This window comes from Lepidochelys kempii, chromosome 26 (genome assembly GCF_965140285.1).
Source record: "Lepidochelys kempii isolate rLepKem1 chromosome 26, rLepKem1.hap1, whole genome shotgun sequence".
NCBI lineage: Eukaryota > Metazoa > Chordata > Testudines > Cheloniidae > Lepidochelys > Lepidochelys kempii.
The window spans coordinates 4,442,032-4,465,380 of NC_136405.1; the positions used below are offsets into that span (position 1 = coordinate 4,442,032).

The 23,349-nt window shown below is 48.0% G+C and overlaps 2 protein-coding genes and 1 non-coding gene across 3 annotated transcripts; 1 reads left to right on the plus strand and 2 right to left on the minus strand.

Moving 5' to 3' along the window:
* Positions 1-2,797: 2,797 nt before the first annotated feature.
* LOC140903729 (small nucleolar RNA U13) lies at positions 2,798-2,896 on the minus strand. Its single transcript, XR_012156335.1, has one exon. It is a non-coding gene; the product is annotated as a small nucleolar RNA U13 (small nucleolar RNA).
* A 364-nt stretch (positions 2,897-3,260) lies between these two features.
* Positions 3,261-10,201, plus strand: TTI2 (TELO2 interacting protein 2). The gene is made up of 7 exons (XM_073324836.2): positions 3,261-4,644; positions 5,805-5,991; positions 6,840-6,932; positions 7,660-7,847; positions 7,928-8,071; positions 9,378-9,537; positions 10,055-10,201. The coding sequence occupies exons 1-7, from the start codon at positions 3,950-3,952 to the stop codon at positions 10,133-10,135; spliced, it is 1,548 nt and encodes a 515-aa protein (XP_073180937.2). The 5' UTR covers positions 3,261-3,949; the 3' UTR covers positions 10,136-10,201.
* Positions 10,161-19,230, minus strand: MAK16 (MAK16 homolog). Its single transcript, XM_073324837.2, has 10 exons — positions 19,086-19,230; positions 17,595-17,644; positions 16,856-16,965; positions 15,376-15,440; positions 13,593-13,744; positions 13,178-13,232; positions 13,004-13,078; positions 11,671-11,787; positions 11,019-11,075; positions 10,161-10,520 (listed from the first exon to the last, which is right to left on the minus strand). Exons 1-10 carry the CDS (start codon positions 19,098-19,100, stop codon positions 10,311-10,313), a joined length of 906 nt encoding a protein of 301 aa, XP_073180938.1. The 5' UTR covers positions 19,101-19,230; the 3' UTR covers positions 10,161-10,310.
* Positions 19,231-23,349: the final 4,119 nt, after the last annotated feature.

Sequence of the window (23,349 nt, forward strand, 5' to 3'; positions counted from 1 at the left end):
GTCAAAACGAAAAGTGTTTGCAAAACTGTTGGGTTTGACAAGGCACCTGATTCAAAAAAATTGTTTTAAATTGAGATGAACAAGGTCTAAATAGGACATTTAGACCAACTGAAATTTTCATTTTGAGAGTCAATTACTTCTCATTTAGAAATTTTAGTAAATTTACATTAAAAAAGTCAAATTTAAATTAAGTCTGTCAATTATTGAAATACTTCAATTGACCAGATCTAAAAAAGATTCTTTTCAGAAATTTGAGATGGACTTTTTGTCCCAAATCAGCACAGGAAATTTTTTCAAAAATATTAAATTCTCAAAGAACAGGAAAATGGATTCCTGCCCAGCCCTATTAACATCTACATCACAGGTAAAACTCACTGCTGCGGGATATTAAATAACTTAGGATGATCTAGACATCACTTGGACATTTATATGAATAAAAGCTCATTGGATATGACTGAGGTCTGTACAATCATGACTGGTGTGGAGAAAGTAAATAAGGAAATGTTATTTACTCCTCATACACAAGAACTAGGGTTCACCAAATGACACTAATAGGCAGCAGGTTTAAAACAAACAAAAGGAAGTATTTTTTCACACAAAGCACAGTCAGTCTGTGAACTGTTTACCAGAGGATGTTGTTAAGGTCAAGACTATAACAGGGTTCAAAAAAGAATTAGATAAGTTCATGGAGAATAGGTCCATCAATGGCTATTAGCCAGGATGGGCAAGGATTGTGTCCCTAGCCTCTGGTTGCCAGAAGCTGGGAATGGGCTACAGGGCATCGATGGATTACTTGATGATTCCCTGTTCTGTTCATTCCCTCTGGGGCACCTGGCACTGGCCACTGTCAGAAGACAGGATACTGGGCTAGATGGACCTTTGTTCTGACCCAGTCTGGCCGCTCTTATATTCTTAAACTGCAGTGACACTGGGAGGGACAAAAATGCATGGGTTCTGAATCCTCATTCTTCAGACCACAAGGTGAATACCACTAAGGATCAGAAAGAAAACAGTTTAAGCTCAGCTACTTGTTTCCAGCCCCACCAAAGGATGTTTAAGTCTTGCAATTCCTGAGCTTGCATAGGTCATCTGCTCCTGACACACACACAAATACAGCCACAGCAGGAGAAGAATGGATGTGTACAGGGACGCCTCACCCGCCACCCAGGGAGAGTGTGTTATGTTTTGATCAAACATCGTATTATTTCTCAGGTAGATCTGTTTCCCTGAGCCATGCAATTAAAGCCTGACAGATACTTTTCTAGCTCAGAGTCCCTAGGTATTTCTTGGGCCATTTCTCTCAGGCTAGTAAAATCAGAGTTTAGTGGCTGATGGATAAATTGCAGGGACATAAAATCTGTACCTCTATCCCAGCTCTGTATTCCATCTTTGTTCTCTGGGGCTGGTGTGACAGGAGAGACCAAGGGGCTATAGGGCAGAGATCATTTAGTCCTTGATGCACAAAGCATTCCAAATACAACTCTGTAAATGTATTGTTGTGAGATATCTGGCAATTTTAATAAGAACGTTCACTTCATGCATTCCCTACTGCCATCTGTCGGGCGCAACAGGAAAAGTCACACAACATCAGACACATGGAAGGAAGTCTGGTTAGCTCAGCAACTACGCCACTTCCTTGGGATTTCTCGGTTGCCTGGCATTGTCCCAAAAACCTATCCAGTAATTAGATACAATAGTATTTCCCCTTACATCATCCATCGATAGCAAAGCATCTCTACTGAGGAAATTAAGTATTGTTATCTCTACTTTACATACAGGAAACTTAGCTTCAGATGGGGAAAGTAACTTGCCCAGTCGCAAAGCAGGTCACTGTGAGAGCTGAAGCTCTCAATCCAGAAGCTACCAATCCAGAAGCTGGGTAAAATTTTCAAAGTGCCTAAATCCCAATTTGCTAAAATAAGTCACCTTTGATAATGGAATTTAGGCAGTTTGAAATTTTACACTTGGTCTGGTACAGTGGAAGCAAGATTCCCGAGTTCTATTCCCAACTCTGCAGCTGGCTTTTGAGACTTTGGCCAGGTCACATCTCCTGTCTATAACAGTTTCATAATTAGCAAAGAAGACTACATAGCCACCTACATAAAGTTTTGAGATGAATAAGCAGAGACTGTACTCATATATTGTTTTCTGTACTCATTTCAGAGGAAACACAGGGGGATTCTGTAAGTTAGATAAAAAGATGCAGTGTCCTGATAAAATAAGACCTGTTACCTCAAGGCATAACAAGAGTTATAGTTAGCCCTGGTCATAAAAATGACTTCTGCAAATCCAGGGCATGATTTTTTAAAATGACTAGTCATTTTGTACCCAAAGTTAAGCATACAAAATACACCCAATTTCTCCAAAAGCAAAAATCAACCCCTTTAAAGCATGTCAAGCTAGGCACCCAAAATTAGGAATCACACTTGAAAATATTGTCCAAAGAGCACATTATACATAGGGTACAAAGAGCATTACCATCTGTTTAAGAAAAAAGAACAGGAGGACTTGTGGCACCTTAGAGACTAACCAATTTATTTGAGCATGAGCTTTCGTGAGCTATTCTAGAGCACCCAGTAGCACTCTGGCCACACACACAAAAGGAAACCAAACCAAACCCTTGCCTTTGCGTAACATTGAACAACTCCGCACACCGATTTGGAGCCTGCCAGCGTCTCTAAAGACAAAGTAACACAGAGGCAACAACAGAACACGTGAGCACCACCCCACCCCCTCTAACCTAGAACAGACTTGCCCCCCCCAGCCACGCCCCCAAACTCGCTGCCCCCCAGGTTCCGGTCAGATGGGTTCTGTGCCCCGTCGTAACAGAGAGGGACGGCACATCTCACACAGGCGTGTGCAACCCCCATTCATCACGCGTCAGAACCTGAAGGATCAGCCCCGCGCTCCGGCGCTCGGGCGGGGCCAGGCCACGCCACCGGCTTACAGCTCAGGGCGAGCGGACCGTGCCCGCCCCCAGCCCGGGCTGCCCCAGGATTCCCCTCCTCCCGCAACGAGAGGCGATTTTCAGCCCCGTCCCGCTCCAGCTGGCCCTTATTTCCCATCCGGGCCCCCGTGGCGGGGCAGGATCGGAGCCGGAGCCGCCGGTGCATTACGCATGCTAATATATGCACCTCCAGACCCCGCCTCCCCGCCATGCCGGAGAGCGCGGCTCGCTCTCCGCCTTTACGGCCGCGCTGTGCCCACGTGGAAGGGAGGGAGGGTTTTGCGACAGCGCTGGGAAAGGCAGGGAGGGCGGCGTGGTTTCCGGCAGTCGGGGGGAAGGGGGTTTCCGGGGCAGCGCGGATCCCCCCCGCCCTGGGCTGGAGGGGTCGGGGGGTCTAGGCGCCGTGCACCCCCGGCAGGAGCTGGGTCTCCCACTCGCGCCCGCGGAGGGGGGGGGCTGCACCCTGGGTGGGGACCCCTTGCCCTGAAGAAGGGGGGGCACCTGGTACCCCCACCCTGCTGAAGGGAGATTGCCCCTCCCCTTCTCAGGAGGAGACTCAGTGCCCTGGGGGGCTCTAGCTCCCCCCCCCTACAGGGCGGGGGCCAGGACTGGTGATTATAACCCCCCCCCGGTAGTTTTTCTGTACCCAGGGGCAGGGCTGGGCACGAGCGCCCAGTGGAGGGTGGGAGGGTCTTTTCCTTCCCCTGCTGTTGAAGACATTTCCTGGGGGGTGCCAGGCTGACCTGGGCGAGTCAGGATGCAGGGTTAGGATCAGTGTAGCAGAGGGGGTGTGGTCAGGATTTAAGGGTGGGGGGGGTTACACTGCCCCCCCCCAACTGTAAGTGGAGAGGGTGGAGCCAGGGGTCAGTATAGGGAGAGGCGATTGGAGTCAGGGTGTGGGGTCCGTCAGTGAGGGACAGCGTGTAGGGGGGGTGGTTGTGGTCAGGACTTAGGATCAGTATAGGAAGGGTGGCGGGCGGGGGTGTCTCTGCAATCAGCACCATGGAGCTCAGCAGCCTGCTGAAATCCCTGCAGTTGGAGAGCCCGCCAGACAGGGGAGACCCCGAATGCCCAGCTGTCACTGCCTGCCCAGCTGTCACTGCCCCCCCAGCAGAGCAGGTTCTCTCCCAAATCTTGTCGCTTTTCTCAGCGGAGGGAGTCAGCGGCAGTGCCAAGGCAGGGATGGTCAGAGACCTGCGTGCGCTCTTCGAGGCTGCAGACCGCCAGTGGCTGTTTGGGGGCTGCCACCCCAGTGTAACCCCCAAGTTGCTGGGGGACTTGGTGGCTGCGCTGAGCCACTATGCGGCTCTGCCGAAGCAGAAGTCGGACACTGGCGGCCCACCCAGCAGTGATGGCTTTTACACCACAGTGGCCGATAGAACAGCAGACGTTGGCTTGGTGTTTCTTAGCCTCCTTGCTAAAGTGGAAGCTACCAAGGGATCCAAGTCCCTGGGTGGTGTGGTGGTGAGGCAGGTCCTGCCACATTGCCTAGGACTGATCTACATCTTTGCTGCAACACACCATGCAGAGAAGCCGTGGACCAGCCTGAGGTCTCGGTCAATAGCACAGGAACTGCTGACCTTGCTAGTTCAGGTTGCAGGCTGTGAGTCGGTGCCTGAATTCCTCCAGGGAGGAAGCGAAGATGAGGAAGGGAGGTTTGCTGACGTGATGAGACTCCTGAAGCCAGAGCTGACTAAGTGAGTAAGATCACTTGCCTGGGGGGGTTTGCTTGGTGAGGCTTGGCACTAGTGGGTCAAAGGACTGGAGATTGGTGAGCATTGCAGTGAGGTGAGGGGCACTCCTGGACTGTGGTCAAGTTCTGAATCTATTGAGACACTTGTGATTTCAGGAATAAATAGTTCAGTGAACAAGCTTTACTGATTTCAGAGTAGCAGCCGTGTTAGTCTGTATCCACAAAAAGAAAAGGAGGACTTGTGTCACCTTAGAAACTAACCAATTTATTTGAGCATAAGCTTTCGTGAGCTACAGCTCACTTCATCGGATGCTTATGCTCAGACAAATTTGTTAGTGTCTAAGCTTTACTGAGAAGATTGGGCAAGTAGCTGGGGTCAGTGTGGGTGCCTAGGTTGGGGAGAATCAATTAGCCAAACATTGGATTTCACCCCCACCCCTAGAAGTTGTATGCACATCTGCCCCAGTAGCGGAAGTTGCTGGTTGCCCCTCTGGCCTGGTTATTGTTCAGCACATGTTACTGAAATAAACAGTGTACCTGTCTGGGGCCTGTTCTTGCACTTGTTCTCCTTGAAGTTAATGGGAGCTCTGCAGAAAAGCAGGCCCAAGGGGTTTCAAAGGTGTACTCCAAAACTAAGGCACCCAAACCCAGTGGCTACAGAAACAACAGGTCATGGGTAGCATAAAGATGCTGACTTTGTAATATGGTAACACAGTTAAATAGAGAGAACGGATGATTATATTACTGTATAATGTTTCTCTAATCTAAACAAAAGTCACTGTTGCAATGATTGATTATTGTTATGTGTCTGATATTTACATGGCAAGGATTTGTAAACCTCTTAAAACTTTCTAAACAGGTAAATAGTTAAAATAATAATAATAATAATTTGTGGTTTCTTGTGAAAATGTTAATGTTAATGGTTTACGTACTTGGAATCTTCTTTCTGCTGCTAATTGCCTTGTCACCTTTTTGCTGGTTAAAGTGTCAAAGACTCTTTACAGAGCAAGAAACTATTTGATTTAAAGGGGGAAAGGGTTTGCATATAAAAAAGAATAGAAGTCTGCCCTAACCACGTGCTAGTCGTGGTCTGTTATCTGAATCTTGTGGTGCGATGCTGCAGTGAAACCACTAGGGTAATGTTTGCTTTATGCATTTTTCCAGAGAAACGTGGAAGCACAACCCTGCCACAAAGCATGTGTTCTCCTGGACGCTGCGTCAAGTCACCCGGCCATGGCTTAGCCGTCACCTGGAGAATGTCCTCCCACCATCACTGCTCCTCTCGGATGATTACCAGGAGGAGAATAAAATCCTGGGTGTGTGCTGCCTGCATCATATCATTCTCAATGTGGTAAGGAAAGATCACTGCTGGGAGGAGGAGGGACCATGTTGCCACAGGCAAACATAAGGAGGAACTGTGGTCTAATGTTTAGAGCAGAGGACTCTTGAGTCAGGATTCCTGGCTATGCTGTTAACTCTCAAGATGACTGGACATGGCACACCAATTCTCAGCTTCATTTTTCTAGTGTTCAAACTGCAGTAATAGTGGCAGCTGGAAAATATTCATATCCATCTGTGTGTGACTCATGAAAAGGTGGATGCTAATCGGGGCTATTTATAAGATGCTGGGCACATCTTAAAATATTTCCACATATGTTCCTAATTACTTTAAAGTTAGTTTTGTGGGGATTTTCCAGCAGTGCTGCTGTGTGCGGTTTTGTAGCTTAAGCAGGAGCAGGAACTCGGTTTATTAATAATAACACTTTGCTTTTCTCTAGACCTTTCACTTCGTATCTCAAAGCACTTTATAGTCACAAATACATTTACCATCTCCCCCCTCCTGCAAGGTTGGTGAATATGCACCCAGCTATAAAAGATGTTTTTTAAAAAAAGGTACAGACTTATGGCCACTTGGTGAGTAATGGAAATAGAACTCGTGGCCTGTTTCCCAATTCCCTCTAAGCATTAAACAAACAGCACTCCTTGCTTGCGGTATGTCATTTGGAGCAGTATTTTAATAGCCCTGGTTTGTAAAGCACAGATGTGGTGTTGCACTCTCCCTGTATTGTGAAGAGCAGCAGAGCTAGTATCCTGTTCCTTCTAACAGAGCTGAGGTGATCAGCTTTGTACAGAACTGCTGAATATGGTGTATCTTCCATCACATTGAATTACACACAGATGTTTCCGTTGTTGTTGCAGCCAGCTGCGGATTTGAACCAGTTTAATAGGGCACAGGTTGTCTACCATGCACTGTACCATCACCTCTATGTACGGGAGGCACAGCTCGTTCAGGTAAGCCACTGGGGTTTAGTCTAAACCTTGATCGATCCTACTGGGATTTTAATTAATGTAATGGATAGCTCAGAGGATTGGGATATAGAACCTCCATTTTCTAGGTCACCCTTTCTAATCTAGCCTTAGGTTATTAGTATCTGACAATTGGCTAGTGGCCCCCATATGAAATTAATTTGGATCTCAGTTAGGTCTTAATGGACAGGGAAAAGGACCCCACCTCCTGGCCCCCCTGTTCACAGTCTATATAGAGAGGCCAAAGATGTGAAAGGCTATGAAAGAATGACATACATTCTGGTGCCCCAAGACAGGGGTTCTTAACTAGGGGTACAACTCATCTAGATATCTGCCTAGTTTTACAATAAACTACCTAAAAAGCACTAACGGAGTCAGTGCAAACTAAAATTTCATACAATTACTTGTTTATAGTGCTCTATATACTATACACGGACATGTAAGTACAATATTTATATTCCAATCAATTTTATTTTATAATTATATGGTAAAAGTGAGAAAGTAATTTTTCAGTAACAGCGTGCTATGACACTTTTGTATTTTTGTCTCATTTTGTAAGCAAGTAGTTTTTAAGGGAGGTGAAACTTGGGGGTATGCAAGACAAATCAGACTCCTGAAAGGGGCACAGTAGTCTGGAAAGGTTGAGAGCCACTGCCCTCAGACTACCAAAGGAGCTGCATAGTGACTCCTTCCGTGCTTCTCATTGCATCAGGTGGTGCTGTTGTGCTTGCTGGACCTGCTGCTGGTTCTGGAGAGATCCCCGCAGCGGCTGTCCCAGGAACCCAGAGCAGCTACTCCCTGTCATGAGGTCCTGCAGCTAGTTCTGACTCACATGGAAGCAGAACACCGGCTCCCACTCCGGAGAGTGTATGCCAGGAACCTACCTGCCTTTGTGAAGAGGTAAGAACTGTGCATTAGCCCTTCGATGATTACTTATTGGCCACAGTAACTTCCTTCCATGACTTTTCTTGTCTTGGCAGACTTGGCATCCTGATAGCACAGCACCTGAAGAGGCTGGAGCGCATAATTGTGGGATACCTGGAAGTCTGTGATAGTCCAGATGAAGCAGCCAGATTGGGAATACTAGAGACACTGAAGTGCACCATACAGCATGGCTGGCCAAGGTACCTTTAGGAGACATAGCTATAATATCAGAGGGGTAGCTGTGTTAGTCTGGATCTGTAAAAGCGGCAAAGAGTCCTGTGGCACCTTATAGACCAACAGACATACTGGAGCATAAGCTTTCGTATTGCATTCGATGAAGTGGGTATTCACCCATGAAAGCTTATGCGCCAATACGTCTGTTAGTCTATAAGGTGCCACAGGACTCTTTGCTGCTTTTATAGCTATAATAGGAAGCAAAACCTGAATGCTCTCACTCTTACTGAGCTACACTTGCTTGGGGATCTGAGGAAGATGTTTTGAACCGTGTGAAAAATGGATCTCTAGTCTTAAGTTCTATGTAAACAGGACTCACTCCTATCACAGCACTGAAATCCCCTCTACGCGTTGCTAGTTGAGAAAGTCCCACAGCTAGACCAGTCCTCATTTTGGCCTCACTTGGCAACTGTGGAAGAATTACCACATGCAGGACCGAAGGCTCTTTTTCCTGCATGTAGATCTTAGGATGAATTAAGCAGCACTTTATTATTGACTTTAGTCCTATCTATGCAATCTTTAATACTCAGTTTCCTTTGTATTCAGGGAATATGAATGCCCCCTGGTGGTTACATTAAAACATTTTAGTCATTCTGCCTCATGGCCACAGTATTTGCCTGCATTTTAGGAGCGTTCAAATCACAAGGGTGGCTCTAGACAGCAGGTTACTGTGCAGTGAGCCAGGCTGTGAATTGACAGCCCACCAGCTTGTTGTGTGGTAACCCCAACCCCATGTGGACACTGCTAGAGCACCGTCCAAGTCCTAGCGTGCAGCTTGGCACGCTTGCGTAAGCCACACTGTACTGCCGGGCTTTCACCGCACTGTAGCGACGTCCATAGAGGATGTTAACACACGGCAGGCTACCATGCTATAGATTCAGACCCTGGATTGCTGAATAAAGTGACTAAATGGGGGAGACTTAATAGAAGTGGGAGGGGGAACACACTGTATAAGCCATGTTCTGTCAAGCAGTATTTCCTAGCGTTTGTGGTATAAGGCAAATGCTAAACTACTCTCGCTGCTTTAAAAATGAGCCTCTTGCCCCCGCCTCCGAAGTGTTTTCTAACCCAGCATGTAGTTTAGGCTGCTGTCCTATTCACAGCTGAGCTCAATGGCAGTCTAGAGCAATGCACAGTTGAATGGCAGACAGGCACTCTCTAGTAAGTGGCTCCTGCTGCCCGCAGAGTTTAGAGCATGCTTTCTCCTATTCTCCACCATCCTAGAGACAGGCTTGGGAAGAGTTTATTCAGAGTGTCTGTTTTCCATCACAGAATGGCATGCAGGCTTGCTGTGCTCCTCAAGGCCCTGCTGAGGATGATTTGGGACGTATCTACTGATGGAGGCCTGACACAGCCAGTGAAAACATCTCTGCTCCATGGGGCCACAGAGTGCCTGATCCTGCTGGATCACTGCTCTCAGGGGCAAGTGAAGGTGAGCCAAGGACTCCAACCAAGTCCCATTCTGTAAATGTTTCTTTAAAAGGAAAAAAAGAGCACTGGTGACTTTTTAGGACAGAATATCAGGTAGAAGGGCTTTGGGCACATGGGGCTTTTTTTTGTTTTCCTTTAGCAAAGTCCTGACGTCCACAGCAGCACCTGTCAAGGGAGACAGCTAAACACAACACCCTTATGGAATTGTAAGGTTCTCTGGGCTAGCATGTAACCATAAAGGCACAGAGACAGACACAGTCAGGTGTCCTCTTCTCTAGGTGATGCAGAGGTGGCTCAGGAGGTAACTCAGATGCATACATAGGGAAATTGTGGAGATATAAAAATGACCTATTGAAGTGCTGGGACACTATCACCCCATAGTGCCTCAGTGTTTGCAGTATCCTTTTCCGGTTGCTACAACATAATGAAGATGGTTAACAAGAGAGTAGAAACATATGAGGAAGGCTTGAGGGCCACACAGCATTGAAAGTGAGGTGTTTGTGCTTTTCCCCTTTCAGATCCTGCTTGAAGGAATCTACCACAGCTGTGACAACTGTAGCCTTCGGGCATGCATCAGGCAAGTGCAAGAGAACACCTGAGACATAGCTACTAATAGCCAGAACCTGCTTTTTTGTTTTTTATTATATTAAAATATTTAAATTTGATTTTGCACCTGTCAAAATGCCCCCTGCTAAAGTCACACTGTCATACTCCTCCAGCTATACAGTCCCACTGTCCAGCATACAGCTCAAGTTATACCCTCTTTCGAAGGAGTCAGGTTGCTTTTGATTTGGCTGCAGGTTCTGTTTCCTGTTCATACTCTATTTCAATGTAGGCTCGTTTTGTCCTGACTGGTCCTTTCACAGGAGCTTTGCCCTTGGATTTGGAGTGACAGGTTCTCTCCGCCATCTCTCTCTCCTCTTCCTCACTGGAGGATTTGTCATCCTGCTCCTCCTCACTGCTTGTCGCCAGCTTATCCATGTCCTGGACAGGAGGGAAGACAGGAGGGTTAATACAGATACTGACTTAAAAGCGCTGTACTTTAACTAAGCCTCCACTCCTCTGCAAATGCATTACTCCCATCGTGTAGGTCCTGGCTCCCTGTTGTCTATTCCATGCTGCCTTTGAAGGGAACAGAATGAATACGCTGCAGTCTGATATTACAACATGTGAATCCAATTGCTCTGACATTAATCACATGAACACAGCTCCGAACACAGCCAGAGGGGAGGATGGTTGGAATGAAAAGGAGCTAAACTGGGCAGTTACAGGAGGACTGAAAATGCAGGATGATCGGGGCTGCATTCCATTGATTTAACATCCCTTCATGCGCTAAGGTTAGCTATAACCTTTCAGCCGGTTTAGTGTAATCATTGAGCAAGATTGGGGCCAGAACTCTTGGTATCTGTATCACTGCACATGCATTATGCCCCTTTCCATTTGATGCGTAGCTGGATCAGGCTATCAGGGTGTTCCACATACCTCAAAGTCACTGAGGTCGCTCTCATCTACCTCTACAAACTCCCTCTTGTCAGCGTCCTGTAAGAGATCAGGTCAGAAATTGAGCATCTAGACTGGATGCACTGCACGAGGATTGGAGTGTGGGGGAATGTCACTGTAGGAAGGGTGTGCGCAACCCACTCAGATACTGGGAGTCAGGGTCCTGGACCATCTTCTATAGAGCTGAATTTACAGGGGAGCCCGTTGCACTGTTCCCCATTTGCTACACAGAAGACTCAAAACTATAAATGATGAACTAACCGCCACTTGCTCTCCCCACCACGCAGCATTCACAAAGGGCCCCCACCACGCAGCATTCACAAAGGGCCAGTTCCAGCAGCTAGTGCTGCATTTGCCTGGTGTCTCTGCTGAGCAGGGACCACTACTAACTGCAGAAGCAGCATTCAGCATGCTGCCTTCTGCAAGCTACAGGGGTATCTCTACAATCTGACTACTTTCTGGACTAAATCCCCCAATTATTGGCACTGATTCTCTAGTAAGGGATTTTAACACTCGTAACAGGTTACAGACAGGAGTCAGCGGCAAAGAGCTTTGGGGTAGGAGGAAGGGTCCAGCACTACAGCAGTCATGGCTTAACTGCCCCACTCTGACGGGAGAATTTTACAACCATTACCTCGTCTTCCTCCTCTTCTTCCTTCTCCTCCGTGTCAGACTCTGCTTCACTCTCTACGTCCTGCTCTTCCAGAGCCTTGTCAAAGGCATGTATGGGGAAGTTATAGATATCTCCATACTGAAAGGAAAACAAGCACCTGCTTTAAATCATACCAGGAAGATAGATCATCTAGGAACTGACTCCTTTTGGCTATAGTCCACCCCATGCTGAGGGCTAAGAACACAGGTTACACCAAACTAGATTAGACTAATGGGCCACAGAATCCATTTATCCCACATTTGATACTGGCCCTTAAGAAATCTGTCCTGACTCGCAGTGTGCCCCAGGAAGGGAGGGGTACGACTTACTTTCTTGACCTCTGCATTGGTCACCTAATGCCCTGAAGCATGAGAGTCAGCTCCTCCAAACTCACCCCCTTATCTTAGCCTGCACAGATCTGTTGATCATCAGGTCACACACTGTAGCCAAACCCTATCATGCGCTGCCTCCAGAAGTGACGTGCAGCAGGTAGCAAGTGACCCAGCTATGTGAAATCTAGTGCCTGATCCTCAACTGCATGACCTGTTTCTGGTTTGGCAGGTGGGGGTAAATCTCAGAGCATCGGTAGGGTTTGCTGGATTTGCTACGTAAAGCTTCCAAGCTGCCTTGCCCCTTGGGCACACAGAGAGCTGATTGTTAGGATTGGTGGAAAAGACTGAACTTTTGAATATTTTAACATGATAAAAAGGGACAAATTTCAGTGATTCCCCCTCATGTGTCTTTGTTTTTAATCAGCTCTCCTCATCAGCCCTTGCTAAAGGCTGCACTGCAGCCCTGGCCAAGAGAGCCCTTTACTCTGCTGACCCTGCTGTAGGTGGCCAGAGGCCTTGCCCAGACAGAGATGCTGAGGACGTAAAGGGTTTGACTCTAGCAGGTGGGCGAGACTACTCAGATTATTCAGTAGTTTATAGCGCTGGTTTATTATGCATTTTATGCCAGTCACATTATACAGCACTAAAGGACTGAGGCTCAGAGCCAAATACAGCTATGAACAAGTACAGAGCCAGTGACCAATAATTCTGTCCTCGTAATATTAGAGAGCTCATCTTCCCAACAGCATTCCCCAAAGGCAGAAGAGTGGCTGTGTAAGAACAGCCTCCCCAATCTCAGCAGAGCTAATGATCACAAGCAAATCTGAACTGTTAGCAAACATGGAGCCAACACAGCAATGGGAAAGCAGGCTGGATCCTATTCTGCCTCATGCATCGCTGTTCGAATGAGCTTGGTAAACACCCCCCTAGCTTAGCAGAGGGATACACTTTTGTGCTAGGAGACGGGAGGTGGTAACCCTTACCGTTTCCTGCTTTAGTCTCTCCAGTAACTCCTTCTCAATGGCATTGTCCAGCTGAGCAGCAATCAGGGCTTTTTCCTAGTACCAGGGGAAAGAGGAGTTGGCATCAATTCATTTCCAAGATGCAAAAAAACTGGAAGCATTGAAAGAATCAGGGCTGCACAAGAGTCACGTTACCTCTCTCCTTTTCTCTCGCCTTTCCACCTTTTTGCTTAAAGGAACAAGCTTCCTCCTGTGATGGGGAAGAGAGAAGGTCAGTTAGTGAAGATTTCAGTCTACCGGCCACTGATGCACACCAAGCGAGTGAATGTTTATTCAAGTCCCTCCCCAGCCTCCGATACAGGATGCTCCCTGCTCCCCACCTGGCACAAACTGGCCTCTCAAAGGAAACTTAGGCTAAGCTCATAAAAGTGCAGTTTTAATCAGTTTAAGTGCATCTACATTAGGGTTGTAACTAAATTAATTTCAAACAGATTCAGTTAGATGGACCCAATGATTTATTTATTTATTTTAAACTATAGACCAGCCCTAAGAGAGGCAGACAGGCTGATGGTATGGAGCAGAGGGAAGGAAGTGAACCGTCATCACTTACTGTCGCTTGAGTGTCAGCTTCCGAATGCGGATCAGATACTGTGTGATTTTGGTGAAGCGCTGCTTGCATTTGTGCCGGATGAAGCGTGGCCAGTAGATGAGGTTCTCATCTATCTCCTCTAAAGCTTTCTCATAGTTCTTGCTCAGTCGGACCTGACAGAGAGAGGGAGGGTGAAAAGCTTTGGAGCAGATGCAATTCTGGGACATCCTCACAAAGGGGAGTGGAGTTTAAGGTGGTTGTGGTGCTGAACCACTTCCGCCCCTGGCTTTTTTCTGAAACCCAGTGAGCAAGAGGAAGGATGTTCTTGCTGTTAAGACACTGGACTGGGACTCAGAAGATCTGGCTTTTAATCCCAGCTCTGCCCAGACTCCCTGTGTGACCTTGGGAAGTTATTTAACCTCTCTGGCCCTTATTTCCTCTTCTATAAAATGGGAACATTCCCTTCCTACCCTTTTGTCTGTCTTGCCTGTTTAGACTGTAAGCTCGTTGGGACAGGGCCAATCTCTTACTATGGGTGTGTTCTAAAACAAAAGGAATTCAGTCTGTAGTCCATCTATCCAATCTTTGGTCTCTCTGCTGATGCTACATACAAGGATCCTGCTGTGGTGATGGCTTTTGTGACATGGACACTTGCGAATGGAATTATTTCCCAGCATCTCATTTTACAGATAGGTCAAAGAACAGCCATCAGTCAGATGAGAACTGAGCATCAGACTAACTCGGATCAGATTTGAAGAGAGAGGTTCAAGTCTCTGTATTAACAATCCCCAGAGCCGACCAGACACATTCAAAGAAAAAAAATCCCTTGGCCGTTACATCAAAGGAACACTTTTCAAACATTCCTGGCTTCGGATTCTATTGATCATAGGTTAGATTACCAGTGAAAGCCTAGCAGTTTGGTCAGTGATTCATCCATTCTGTGTTCTACCTAGTGTCTTATACAGCCTCCATCTCCATGGTATCTTCACGTCTTCCCAAGTACTATCCCAGTTATACAGCTGAGTCACAGAGAGATTCAAAGAGCCTCTGTGGCAGAGCTGGGAATTGGGAGATCTGAGTTCAAGACCCAGCTGTGGGCTCTAGAAAGCCAGGGCACGCTTTGTTAAAGAAACAGTCAGTGTAAAATGACAGCACTAATAGTCTGTGAAAAGCAGGGACTACGCTGCCATTGGATATTTTCTTGGCATAAGACATTTCATTAGGTTAAGTGCCATAAACTGCCATGACACAAGGGTTCTGCAGGGCCAGTATACAAGTAATATACTGCATTAATGCTCAGCAGTGGAAGATATGTTCTCTCCAGAACAGCTGACACTTTTTAATATATGTTTAAGAAAAATTTAAATAATGTGGACTAGAACAATCCCAAGGTGGAAGTGTCCGTATCCCATTGCGGGTCCTGAGATGTTTACCCACATCAGAACCTGCTCTTTAGACCGCCCACACCTAGGGACAAAAACATCAGGGTTGATTTAGGTGGGCTTAAACAGGAATGCTTTGGATATGTTGTAAATAGTGGAACATTTTTTTTAAAAAAACAACGGTGACATGTGTCAACTTGCTAGATTAAGTTTCAGAGGAACAGCCGTGTTAGTCTGTATTCGCAAAAAGAAAAGGAGTACTTGTGGCACCTTAGAGACTAACCAATTTATTTGAGCATGAGCTTTCGTGAGCTGTAGCTCACGAAAGCTCATGCTCAAATAAATTGGTTAGTCTCTAAGGTGCCACAAGTACTCCTTTTCTTTTAGATTAAGTTTCAGGCTCGGTATGGGATTTAACTCACCCGCTCCCAGAGTCGACTGGGGAAAGCCGCCCGCTCTATTGTCTTCATGTACAGATAACACTGACCTAAGGGAAAGAGGAATAACATGAACTCATTCAAACCACCAGTAGGCACTCAAGAGACAAGCTTAGCTCATCCCAGTCACTGCAGAAAACTCCAGCACTGGGACACTTGCCCAGATCTCCAGTCTGAATATAGGCGGGGATCCAATGTCAGACACAAGCATTCATCACAGGGGGGCTTACGCTCCAAAGGGTAACATGCTCAGCTACTGCAACATCAACAAACTAAGTGAAAGGCTGCAAGCCTGGGCTCACCCACTTGGCATGGAGTATGCGTGGCTTTGCTGTACTCTCAGCCAAGGCTACCACTGACAGACACAGAGCATCTTTCCCCACAAACAGCATCACAGACAGCCCTACAGAGAAGCAGCCACCTTCAAGGCGGAGGGCAGCAGCAGCAATCTGCTGCCCAACAGCTGTTTGGGCGAGGGGGAGCAGGAGGCCACACACCTCAAGGCAGACTACTCTTAGAGGAAAGTCCCCTGGGACGGAGCTTTCACACCCACACAGGGCAAAAGTCTCATACAACTGAACTGCAGAGGGGGTCTGAGCCCACCCTGTGGCTCCAGAGGGAATGTCTACATTGCAGTGTAAACCCAGGGTTCGAACTCAGACTCAAACCTAACCCTCCTCCTTTCTATACACAAACCACGCTAACTTAGGGTTTCCTGGGGGTGGTGGGTCCGAGCCTGAGTCAAGCTGACACGCAGCGTTCAAGCCCCACTGCACTTGTGCTCTGGAAGTATCCCACAATCTGACAGGCTGACTTTCTTTGTCCTCTGAACAGTCCAGTTTGGTAGACAGTAAAGTTTTCCCACCCTGCACCATGAACAAAGGGCTAGAGTGGCCCTTTGGGAAGGCACAAGGAAGTTTGGGATATGGGCAGTTGGACTTCAGCATGCATAATGCAGTGTAGATGCAGGAACCCAGGTTGGGACCCAGGGTTGAACAATTCGTAACCTGGGGTTACAAATGAGGGTAGATGCTCAACCCCTAAGTTAACAGACCCAGAGTCTGGTAACTTGAGTTCTACTAACCCAGGGCAGTGTAGACATACCAAGAGCATCTAGGGGCTTCAAACCTGAGGCTTAGAACCCTGAGCCATTCTCTCTGGCCTACAGTTAGCTTACTGGGGAGGTGAAAAGAGGAACACAAAGAAAATTCTTGAAAGCACAAAGCTGGGCAATTCAACCCATTGGAGAGAGAGAGACACACACACACACACCAACCTTACTTAATACATGGCAGATGTCTGGCTGGATATTTTACCAATGTGCATTTGAGACCCAAAGAAGCCTTAAAGGGACCCTGTCAACCAGAGGAAAGAGCAAAAGCTGCCCATGATTCCAGTGAAAGAGACAAGGGGTAGGGCCGTGCAAGGTTGCAAGGCCCTTGCTGGGGCACTGCAGAAGTCTCACCTTTCTCCTCTTTGATGGTTGCATACTGGCTATTTGCCAGAGGACAGGATGATCGATTGCACAGACCTGTCAGGTTATACTCATTGCGGCAAAAGTTGTGTGTCTTTGTCCTGGAAAGAAGAGACTTTAGATGAGCCGCTAACACGGAAGATTCCATCTGAGAATCTCACATATTATACAAGTCCTCTTGCATTAAACTTCACAACTGCTGCTATCAGGTAGAGAAGGATTATCTCCAGTTTATAGATGGGGGAACTGAGTCACAGAGACACTCAGGGTGTGTCTACATTACAGTAAAACACAAGCGGCTGGCTCATGTCAGCTGATGTAAATCTGCTGGGTAGATGTTTGGGGTCAGGCTGGAGCCCAAGCTTTAGGATCCCACAAGCAGGGAGGGTCCCAGAGCCCAGGCTCCAGTGCGAACCCAAAAATCTGCACATCAATTTTTAGCCCCACAGCCCGTTAGCTGACCTGAGCCAGCCACGGCCATGCTGTGGGTCTTTTATTCCAGGGTAGATACACCCTGAGCTTCCTAACCTTTTAATTCCAGATTGTTGGTTCCACCCCAGCCTTTGGAATGTGCCGAATTCCTGAAGCAGTCAAATTAAAGCGCTAAGGGACACTCTGAAACAGATAGCACTTGGCTCTGGCAGCCAGGAACTCATCCTCCCAGTAGCAACCTGGGTCTCAAATTGGAATCTGAAGAGCAAGATGCAGAGCTGGATCCTGACATACTCACTTTATTTTGTAAGAGCAGAATTGTTTGTTTCCAAGACTATCCCAGACAACCTGAATAAACCAGAGGTCAGTTAGTACATTTCATAGGGTAGCACATGCATTTCTAGAGAAGCCAGTCATCCAGGGCTCTCACAGCATTTTACAAACATTCATTAACCAAGCCGCCCAGCACATCAGAGGGAAGATCTGGATTATTATTTCCATTTTACAGATGGTAACATTGAGACAGAGAGCAGTGAATTGTCTGGGTTAAAGTCAGCAGAAGATCCTGGAATAGAACCCAGGAGCCGAGACTCAGGTGGATCTACTACAGCACATTGCAGGCAAGGAAACCAAGCTTGGAGCCTGCACAGCATATGTATCCATACTTTCTCTTTGTTTTTGTTTGTTTTGGGGGGTGAGTTCACCAGCAAGGAAGGATGCACTGTTGCTGACACAACAAGTTATTATAAGTTTTCATAAGGTAAAACAACAGCTACAAAAACCCAAACAAAATATTAAAACCCACTAACATGGATGCACGGTTCTCTAAACCAGCATATGAACTTCCTGTAATCTACTACCCCATCCCCTGTGGGTCTCTCACATGTTTTCATTTTAACCCAAAGCTCTTTAGGATAGAGACCATGTCTCCTCTGCAGTCTGTAAAGCCTTGGGGCATTCCAAGCTCTACGGTTATAATTACAATAGTGTTGGGTACAGTGATAATCACATGCAGTATTTAAACACACAACAGCAATGCAACTTGCTGCCTTATATGCCAAAGCAGCAGCCAGCTGCTAGCACATGAGCATCACAGATGAAGCCATAGCTGCTTGGACAAACCTGCTAACCTGAGCACAGGCTCTTGTCCTGACCGTGCTCTTTCACTCCCAGGACAGTCCTGGGGGTGACCCTATGGTTACCTGCCATGCAGGAAATCCAGTTTCCAAGCCTCGGAGGGAAGACCCTATGACTAGAGGTGCTGTACAGCCATTCAGGAGACCTGGTTGTCCATCACCACACCTTTCTCCCACCCCCAGAGGCCAGGAAGCAGGAGGTGGGAGTGTTGTCCCACTCCATGTCCTGAGCTGCCCCATGGGCGATCTGGGTCTGCTTTCCCCACTAGAGCAAGCAGCCCCCTGTAACGCTGGGGAGGAGGGCACATTTCCCTGCTCCAGCATGGCCAGCGCCCCATGGGAGCCGGTGGGTCCGTAGGTTACACAGAGTGGGGCTGGGACCCAGACTCTTTAGGGAGCCGCAGCTTTGGGGTGACTGAGACAACCACCCCCAGAGCTGCAGCCAGCCCACGCACCTGTGAGCTCCCCTCCCGGCCACTCAGCGCCCGGGGCCCCCCGATGCTCGGCACCCCTCTGATTTCCACGTGGACAAGGGGAAGGGAAACGCGGCCGGACGCAACCGAATCAACCCTGCCTTGGTGGCGCTGATTGGCTAGGACGCGGCTGCCTGGAGCCGGCGGACGCAGCCGAACCAACCCCCACCACGGACTCACATCGTCCGAATGCATCTCGCCTCCGCCGCTCCGAGCTTCCCAGACAACTCCACGCCGGGCTGGGGCTGGGGCTGGGGCTGATCGGCTTCAGGGAGTCACCATGACAGTGGGAGGGCACAGGGCCGAGCCAGTGCTGGGCTCTCGCGAGATCGGGGAAAGCGAGGGGAGGGGGAAGGAGAAGGGAGGGGCTAAGGGAGGAGGAATTGGGGAAGGAGCGGTGGGGAGTAGGATTTGTTTGGGGGGTGGAGAGGTGATGGGGGGAAGGGGTTAATGGGAGGGAAGGAGGAATGGGAGATGGAGGGAGGAGTGGGGGGTGTTGCGGAGAGGAGGGGGAGTGATGCAGAAAAGGGGGGAATAGGGATGGGCTATGTGTGGACACCCCAATACGGCTTCCAAAACCACCGTCTTTCCTCTGCTCCTGTCTAAGAGCTTTGGGCTGGTGAGAAACACCAGGGTTAGCGCTGAACAATAAGACAAAAGAGCATCCTGAATATCAAAATGTGGGATGTAGTGCGCACCTACAGCCAGCAGAGGGCAGCACGAAACCTCTAACCGCGGTTCATTGGCCCTAACTAGGGCTTTTGGGGTTTATTAGTTTCGCTATTCGGGGGTGGTGGTATTTTTAGCAGGGCATTAATTCTGTGTCCAAAATGGAGTTTGGGGGGCTTTCTCTTTGATACTGTAATGAGAAGGGTGGGGTTTTTTTTAGCTATTTCCCAAAAGTCTTATCTAAATAGGATCTACTTTCATTTCTGTTTCGCCTATAAAAATTCCTTATGTGTTAGTTTAAGCTTTGTACCCTTGTTGCTGAGTCCCTAGTTTAGCATTTAGTGTGTTTGTTCCCTCGTGCACTTTAGCATAGGACTGTTTCCAAACGCGCTGTGTTACAGTGTACTAGGGAGCCTTTAGTGCCTACCAGCAGGGTCTGCATGGACCAGTTAATACTCAGCATATTAGCGTGCTTTTGAAATCACACTCCCATAGTCCACATTGCTGCTATAGGTCAACCAGCCCTTAAGGCTTTTCTACGCAAACATTGAGTTTGTGGCAAGCTGTGGTGTGAATCTACCCCACGCTAGCCTGCCACAGTGTGTCTGTCTGCACCTTGCTGATGCACATGCTTTGATCTTGTCCTCTTTGAAACCCTCTCTCAGGTCCCTGCTTTTCTGTCTGTCTCTGCATCCCTCATACCCCAGTGATTTAAAAGCATCTAAAGTTCCAGGCTGGCAGGAATAGTTTACTGCTGAGTTCAATCTGGGCAAGTACTAGAGGAACGGATGTGACATCGACTCTTGCTGATGCCTTTTCCTTCTCATGGAGACCAGGGGCTGTCACACTCTTTAATAACTACAGTCCTGACATTGGGGGAAGATGTACGTGCACCTCTGAGTTAGCCTCCCGGAGAAGCCATGTTCCAGTAGGCTCCTCCTCCAGGTCCGGCTACCTCTCTGTCATTGTTCTGTTGCTCCGACAGAGCCCACATCCCTCTCCGCTGGCTAATAATAACAACCCACCTTATCAGGTGAAAGCAGCCGCCCTGTGCGTGCTGCAGGGAGCTCAGTGAAAAGCAGGAGGAAGTCTGGGCTTTTAGGTCTTATAGGTTGTTGTGGGCCGGATTAAAGTCAAGGTCTCAGCTGATTGTATTCAGTGGCTCTGGATGATTCATGGAGTCAATTGGAGAAGGCCAAATAAAGGGATTGTAATGTCTTATCAGCTAGGAGCTTGTTATTTAAACTGGCTGCTGTAATGGGCTGAAACAGAGCAATGGAACATTTAGCATGAATGTTAAATGGCGAAGTTTCTATGAGATCATGAAACTATCCCCCTAAAAGAAACAGTGGGAGCCTCCTCACGTGGGACTGTTAAAATCAGATGGGACAGAGCCCTGACAAATAGATTGTAAGAAGCAATCCTATACTAGGCCCAGGTGAAGCTGAACTAGACGGCCTAGGAGGCAGAATGGAAGTGCACCGAATCTAGGTCAGTCACCAGTGTTAAGGCCCTTGCACGGGGTCTCCGGATTGCAATGACCTCAGGAGGTCAGTTTTGCATTTCATCGGAACAATTGCAGCTTCCCCCCCCCACCCCCAAAACGTGCCAGCATTGTGTTCAGAAGGAAGAACACCCCCTTCTGAGCCACAATACAGCTCTTTGCAGCACCTGGGTTTTCTAGGGAGGTATCTCATCCAGGAACTGGCCAGACTCAGCCCTTAGCTTGTGAGATGTTGTGACTGGGGTCCCAGTGGGGGCCAGCTGAGGTCACTCAATTAGAGTGAACTGCAAAGAATGGGGCAGATAATCCCCCAAACTGGTGGATATTCGAATACTGAGGTTTACCCAGCTAGCACAAACCAGCTTCTTTATTACCTCACTGGTTGCCCAGAAGCTAACAACACAGTTCCCTTAAAGTAACCCAGCCTCAGGCCTCCATCCAGGTACCCAAGTCAAATATGATGAAGATTTCTGAAAATTTTATTTCACCATATAAATGGACAGGTTCTACCAATCCCAAAGGATCAGACACATTACTCCCAGGTTAATGAATATTCCAGATCTTGCCCAAATACACGCTAGAGACCATTCTTATTAACTAAACTAAAATTTATTAAGAAAGAAAAGAGAGGGAGAATGGCTAAAAGATCAATATACAGACAGACATGAGCTCAGTTCTTGAGGTTCAGGTACATAGCAGAGATGGTGAGCTTTGTAGTTGCAAAGAATTCTTTTAGAATGTAGTTTATAGGCTATAGTCCAATGTCCAATATCATATCCAGGGTGTTTCCAGCATAACTGGGATCTCAGTCTGGTGACTCAAACTTCCGCTGATGAAGCTTAAGCAGATATGAGATAAATAGGATTGGGACCCAAGGATCTTTTATACAATTTCAGGCCTTCTTTGACAAGTCGGAGTCCCTCGGGGAATAATAGGTAATCAGGGCATCTTTGAAGTGGGTCCATCACCGGTACTTAGCTGTGCAAATTAACACAAGACAATTGCCTGTTTCTCCACTGTTCACTGATGATTTGCTATACATTTCAAAGAGAGATGAATACAGAAATATCCCAAGTTTACAATTCATTTAAATGCTAGGATGTTCTTTTGATCTCTGAAAGATCAGAATACAGCATAGACAGGGACTGTTGATTACATTGTTGACCACTACCCGTATGTATGTAAATACACAAAAACACCAACATTATCTCCCCCGTCTTTAAGGGTTGAATATGAGTCATTTATTTTGCAGGATGTTTAACCCTTTCTGGACATGTGTCACAGATGTGAAAGGATCACAGGAGAGGGTGCTCTGGCCACAGGGCATATCTGTTCTTTCCATTCACACGCTCTGTTTTTCAGAAAAGGAAATTGCAGCTGCCGCAGTGACAGAGACCAACTGATACAATCAGCTCCTGACATAGACGGATTCTTTTTAATTCCACACTGAGCAGACATGCACCTGAAGCTGTGAGGTGTGTGTATATCTGCAGAGGTCCAGTCCCATGGGGAGCTATTCCCTCCTGTTTACCACCAACTCCCTTGTCTCCCCGAGGACAGATAGATATTCAACTGAATGAGTAGGACTAGAATCAGTTGTATGAAAAATAATAGAATCATAGGACTGGAAGGGACCATGAGAGGTCATCTAGTCCAGTCCCCTGTATTATCTAGACCAGGGGTAGGCAAACCTTTTGGCCCGAGGGCCACATTGGGGTTGCAAAACTTTATGGAGAGCTGGATAGGGAAGGCTGTGCCTCCCCAAACAGCCTGGCCCCCACCCCCTATCTGCCCCCTGGCTGCCCCCCTCAGAATCCCTAACCCATCCAACGCCCCTGCTCCTTGTCCCCTGACCACCCCCTCCTGGTACCCCCATCCCTAACTGCCCCCGGTACCCCACCCCCTCTCCAACTTTCTCCCTGTCCCCTGACTGCCCCAACCCCTATCTACACCCCCGACCCCTGACAGGCCCCCTGGGACTCCCACCCCCTATCCAATGCCCCTTGTTCCCCGTCCCCTTACCGCCCCCCCAAAACCTCCGCCTCGTCCAACCGCCCGCTGCTCCCTGTCCCCTAACTGCCCCCCCAGAACTCCCAACCCATCCAACCCCCCCGCTCCCTGACTGCCCTCCCCCAACCCATCCAACCAACCCCTGTTCCCTGTCCCCTGACTGCCGCCCCGGGACCCCCCGCTCCGCACCCCCTTACCATGCTGGAGCCAGCCACAACGCCACACTGCCCGGCAAGAGCGGCAGACCAGAGCGCTGGTGGC

Bases quoted from the DNA above. Each gene is read 5' to 3' on its own strand.
- TTI2 (XM_073324836.2), top strand. From the start codon at position 3,950: ATGGAGCTCAGCAGCCTGCTGAAATCCCTGCAGTTGGAGAGCCCGCCA. The intron at 5,992-6,839 runs GTAAGGAAAGAT...TTGTTGTTGCAG, and splicing joins ATCATATCATTCTCAATGTG to CCAGCTGCGGATTTGAACCA. The intron at 6,933-7,659 runs GTAAGCCACTGG...TCATTGCATCAG, and splicing joins GGGAGGCACAGCTCGTTCAG to GTGGTGCTGTTGTGCTTGCT.
- MAK16 (XM_073324837.2), bottom strand. The intron at 15,441-16,855 runs GTGAGACTTCTG...TCTTTCCCTTAG, and splicing joins AACCATCAAAGAGGAGAAAG to GTCAGTGTTATCTGTACATG. The intron at 11,076-11,670 runs GTAATGGTTGTA...GATCTCTTACAG, and splicing joins AAGAAGAGGAGGAAGACGAG to GACGCTGACAAGAGGGAGTT.